The sequence below is a fragment of the Mus caroli genome, unplaced genomic scaffold (assembly GCF_900094665.2).
Source record: "Mus caroli unplaced genomic scaffold, CAROLI_EIJ_v1.1 scaffold_16839_1, whole genome shotgun sequence".
Classification (NCBI taxonomy): Eukaryota; Metazoa; Chordata; class Mammalia; order Rodentia; family Muridae; genus Mus; species Mus caroli.
In genome coordinates, this window is record NW_018389518.1 from 4,706 (window position 1) to 10,504 (window position 5,799).

At 34.6% G+C, this 5,799-nt stretch overlaps 1 protein-coding gene across 1 annotated transcript in view; it reads right to left on the reverse strand.

Annotated features, from left to right (window-relative positions):
• Positions 1-3,202: 3,202 nt before the first annotated feature.
• The window catches only part of LOC110288140 (vomeronasal type-2 receptor 26-like), a gene marked incomplete at its 5' end in the record, with an annotated part of 6,902 nt that continues 4,305 nt past the window's right edge, over positions 3,203-5,799 (reverse strand). Inside the window, one exon of the mRNA XM_021154576.1 lies at positions 3,203-4,095. Coding sequence (XP_021010235.1) covers positions 3,203-4,095 — 893 coding nt within the window. The remainder of the gene's footprint in view (positions 4,096-5,799) is intronic.

The following is a 5,799-nucleotide window of genomic DNA, read 5'->3' on the forward strand; positions in this document are numbered from 1 at the left end:
TATGGCTGATTGCTCCAAGGTCTGTCATTCTGTGCAATGTATGACTGTGGGTCTCTGTGTTTGTCCCCGTCTGCTGAAAGAGGAAGCAATTATAATTTGTATTTGTAGGACCTACATGGTGAAAGTAGAGAAATTCTGGCATGGAGAACTAGAGGACTGGNGGGAAGGGAAAGTAAGATTTGTTCAATATGGAGGATGTACTTATATGAAGATGTTTTATAAAGAGAAAAGATGCAGTGGCCCCTGTCTATAATCCAGAGCTAAGGAGCAATGGAAATACAGAGCATGACTGCTCTGTACTTGATTTCCAACTGAAATTCAAAAGGCTTCCCTCAAAGTTAGAAACTGACTTCTGGAAACACCAGGTCATATTTTTCCAAATGCTTTTTAATAGGAATCAATATAGAAGTGTATTAACAGAATTGAATGCTAAAGTTATACATGGAGACAATTATATACTCTCTTTCAAATAAAATATAAATAAAATTTAAGAGACATTAAGCATTGAATACTGTTTATTGTTGCAATCTGTGGTGTAGCTGATAGAGACCAAAGACAACAAAATGTTTGAAGATGAAGCCAGAGAACAGCCAAGGAAAAAGAAACATTACTCTTGATATTGACGAAGCCCAGAAAAGTCTAGATGAGAAGAAGAAAAAAAACCTAAACTATTTTCTATCATTGTTGAACCATAGGATTTCCCAAAAAGTACAAACTATAGTCTGATTATTCACCATGTCAGTGTAACTTAAAATAAAAGGATAAATAATTTCATAATTTCAATGTGATAAAATTTAAGTGTGACAAAGGCTAAGTAATTTGTACAGATTGCATCTGTTAGATAGGTACTAGAGTTGAGGCCCCAGTTATTCAAATATAATTTAGAAAGTAATTTAGTAGATCCTAACAAATGAATATTTTTTGCTAAAATAATTATTATAAATTGAAGTTCTAGATAATCTATATGCACATATACCAGTAAACTAATACAGAAATAGGAGAAACTTCTCTTCCAATAGAAAATGATAAAAGTACCAAATTATGTCATGAAGATTAACATAATTTGACATAGAAAGATTTAATATTCATTCTTGGAAAAGACTGAATATAGCTAAATTATGCCACTACTTGTGTAAACTCCTAAAGGAAACTTAAGAAATGCAATAATCCAGAGTAAATATAAAGTACCATATTTATATATAACTAAAAACTGACAATCTTAACAATGTATAATTTAAGAATGAAAATTGATATTTATGACAGAGGAAAGAATTAACACAGGCTTACAATGAGGGTCCCCTCCAGAGAATTGCATTTATTGAAATTGTTGAAAAATGGAAAAGGGTGGNTTTAACTCTTGTAATATTTCTTATGCAAAATTGCACAAATAGATTATTTATATAATAAAAAGTTTTTAAACAGTTTATGTGATTTCATGATATTGTGACTCCATGTATTTAGAAATCATAATCAGGTAGTAGATATGTATTGCTTTTGAGAAATTACTGAATAATAGAGAGTCTCCATTGACCACATAGTGATTTCCACACTCTGCCTGTTTACAAAATGCTTGAATGTCTGAATATTAATTAGCAACATATCTTTGATGAACAATTACTTAATCTTTTATATAAGCTCCAAACAGGATGTGAGATACCTGCCATCCACCAAGAACTGACCCTAAAACACTCTATCTAGCTCTCAGTGCTGTGCTTGGCTTGCAACATGATGGTATAAGGCATCAAGAGAGAAACTGACTTTAGAAAACAGGGGACTNTTTCCATTCATGGTGTCAAAGTGCTGAGCAGCATTTCAGAGTGAAGTGTCTTCCTCTTTCAAGTGGTAAGACCCCATGAGTACATAGTTTCAGACACTTTTTACACAAGTGTTTCTTTGCCCACCAAGGAATACATTTTGAACAAACTTTATTTTGCCCATATCATACATAGCAGATTCCAATGGAATTTTCTCTACAGTTTTTTGGCCAAATAGAAGCAAGTCAATCCAATGTTGTATAATTTTAAATAAATGAAAGTTAAGCAATAATTGAGACTCCAAATAGCCTAAGAATACATTAAATATTCCTTAGCTTTACATACAGTGGTACAATATTTCAGTATGCAAACATTCTCTTCAGTTTAAAACTATGGATGACATAAGTAAACTTAGTTCTAGAATGTAAACAAAATTACTTTGCTTCTGTAGTCCTCTCAGAGCATGTTTTGACATGCTGAGCAGTGATCGCTCCCTATGTTGCAAGCTACAATTTAAGTTTGCCCTTGGCATGATCTGGAAATCATGTTGAAAGCTATTTCTTGGCTAGTTAAAGACAAATAGCTGAAAATCCACATGGTCTAGAATGCATGATTCCACAATTGCTCATGTTCCNCTGAATCCCAGGCCTTAATCCTCACATCTTCATCCACATCTAACTTCAGACACATTCCCTGCTTGAGAATAGAATCCAATGGATATAAATGATATCAGCTTTCACTAGCTGTCTATAGAAGACAGAGTAAATTTCCCAAATCTGCTAGAGAACAGCCANAACTCTATGAAGGGTAGCTTTTCTCTCAGAGACCCTATACCCCCTAATATGTTGGATAGCCTCATGGTAAATAAGTCTATGTTTCCCCTGGGACTCTATCTAAACTCTCATACATGTTGTTACACCTGAACATAGAAAAGAGCTCAAAACCTTCCATAGACTCAGAAATTTAAATCACATATTGTCTTGTTTGTGAGGCTCTTTAAACGGGAAAAGCAGAGATAATAAGCTTTCTGTAGCAGAACTCATGGTTGCTTTGAATTATTTTGTATTGACTATAACTACATATGACTTACAGAGAGGAAGCACATTTTTAAACATTGATTACATTTATTTCCACACAAATGATTTTCTTTCATTATCACTCTTAATAGCGTCCAGTCCTCTTACATTATGTTGAAAAATGAGAGAATTGTGATATAAAAAAAAACATCTAGTAGACACACCAGAAGTCATCTCTAGTTGACAGCTGTCTAACCTGTGATGACTTTGTTCACTGGCTCTGGTCATTGCCAATGATAGCAGAGACACTCAATTAAATAGCAATTGCCATTGTAAGAGAAATACATTGATTCACACTACCCTTCTGAATCTTTATTCTACATAATTCATTTTACACAAATCACAATAAATTCTTTTGCCTTAAGGAGGAAATCATTTAAAGAACTTCTTTCTAGAATGGTCACCTGACCTCAGTAGGATCACATAGCATTTGGGAAGAAATATACAGAGCAGTAAGATAGAACTGGACACCAAAATTGAAACAATTTCCACAGCTACCATGGTTTTGCCTTTGGAGCTCAGGTAAGTGGGTACAAAAGAAATCCACACGGTGCAGAAAACCAACATGCTGAATGTGATTGTTTTTGCCTCATTGAAGCTGTCAGGTAGCCTTCTAGCCAGAAAAGCAATAAGCAAGCTGAGACAGGACAGAAAGCTCAAGTACCCAAGAACAAAATAGAAAGCAAGGGTGGACCCCTCATTACACCAGAGGATGATTTGCCCCAACTCTGACTGCATGTCAACATCAGGAAAAGGAGGATATGTCCCCAGCCAGACTGCACAGATACAAACTTGAATNATGGAACCACAGCAGACTATAGCATATGAAAGTCGGACCACCATCCCCATTTGTAATCTGCTTCCTGGTTTGATGGCATTGAAGGCCACAACCACAATGAAGGTTTTTGCTAAGATAGCAGAAATGGCAACAGAAAATACAACCCCAAAAATCATTTGTCTCAAGACACAAGTGACTGTTCTAGGTTGACCAATGAATATTAATGAGCAAAAGAAACAGAGCATTAGAGAAACTAGGAGGAGATAACTGAGATTTCTGTTATTTGCTCTGACAATGGGTGTGTCCCGATAGTGGATAAATAATCCTAAAATCATAGCTGAAAATACAGATAAACTAATGGCCACAGACACCAAAACAGCTCCTAGAGTATCTTCATGGGATAAATATGTTGTAATTTTAGGGAGACAGTAATTCTTCTGCTTATTTGGATATTGATCTTCAGGACACTTGATACATTGATCCATATCTGAAAGGGAGGCAGATTGGTTTAATACATTCCTCTGGTGAGACCATTTGGGATGTATATCTTAAGTGGAACCATTGTAGAATTCTGAAGGAAATGTCCCTCATTATAATCACTGAATCATAATATTAAAAACCAATAGACAACTTAGTGATGTTTCTTTCATGAGAAAAAAAATATATAGTAGAATCCCTAAAATATTCAGAAAGTGAGTGGGCTTGAACAATATGAAAGAGTTAGAAATATAGAAATGAAATGAGGGGAAAACAGACAATATGAAAATTATATTTATTACTTATGAAAGGAAGAGAAAATACACTTTGAAGCATTTAGTTTTTTTCTTTGATTTTGTACATTTTCTTCATTAAAAATCTTTTTTATGTTCATAGCAGCTTCATTAATTTTTTCTATGTTTATTGTATTTTGATCAAATGGACCACAAATTTCTTTGCCCTGTACTTCTTCCTCTCTCCTCCCTTCCAACAATTGTTCCTCCCAACTTTAAGTGCTCTTAGATTGTTTACCCCACCATGTTCACTTAATGCTGCATGTGTCCATATGGATATAGGACAATCTACCATAGCATGGGCAGCGAATCAGGACCAAATATCTGAAGAAAACTGACTCTTTCACTCCAGCAGTCATCATGTGCAAAGAGCTCTTTGCTAGGGTTGGGTCAATATTAGCTTGTGCCCTTCAATCCTGGGATATCTTCTGGCTTGCTCTGTTGCTAGTCTGGTGCATGCTTCTGTGAGTTTATGTGCTCAAGTACCCTGTCGTGTCTGACAAATTCTGCTTCACTACAGATGTCCTCTCTCTGGCTCTTACAACCATTCTACCTTGTAGTCCACAATGATCACTGAAGCTCTTATTTCTGGGAGCTCTTAGTTATTATTGTGGAAGGCCTTGCTAACATTTACTGATACCTATGTTTAGGAACAGTGGTATTGGGCTGGGCAGTGGTGGTACATTCCTTTAATCCCAGCACTTTGAAGGCAGAGGCAGCCATATTTCTGAGTTCTGGGCCAGCCTGGTCTACAAAGTGAGTTCCAGGACAGTCAGATCTATAAAGAGAAACCCTGTCTCAAAATAAATAAATAAATAAATAAATAAATAAATAAATAAATAAATAAATAAATGGAACAATGTAACAGTGTTTTCTTTTGTTTCTTTGATTTTGATTTTACCAAATGATGTATCATTATTTTAGAAATAATGCTTTAGGCAGTACATTTTAGAGGTGAATATATCTTATTCTTATGATAAAAAGTGATTGGATAAATTCCATAAAACACTTAAGTGAATTCTGATTAGAAGTTTATTGATAGAAAAGTAATTTTCAACTTAATTTTTGATGTACNTTTATTATATACATTTATGTTATTTGAGTTTTCTGTAGTTAGTAAATTTCTTCCTCTAGATTCCTTTTAAAAAAAAAAGATACAGGTAGAGATAATTCTTTGAATATTTAAGATGAATGCAGTGGAATTGAAAGACTTATTCACTAAGCTTAGATGTCATTCACTCTGAAGGACACTTGCATGGGACCCGTCTTTAATTAGGAATACAATTACAGCAAGTCACAGTAATACACACCTAGAATTCTAATACTCGGGTGACAGAAACAGGATTAACAGCTTGGTCTACATAACACATTTCCAGACAGACAGAATTTCATATCCAGGCATTGTCTCAAAAAAAAAAAAA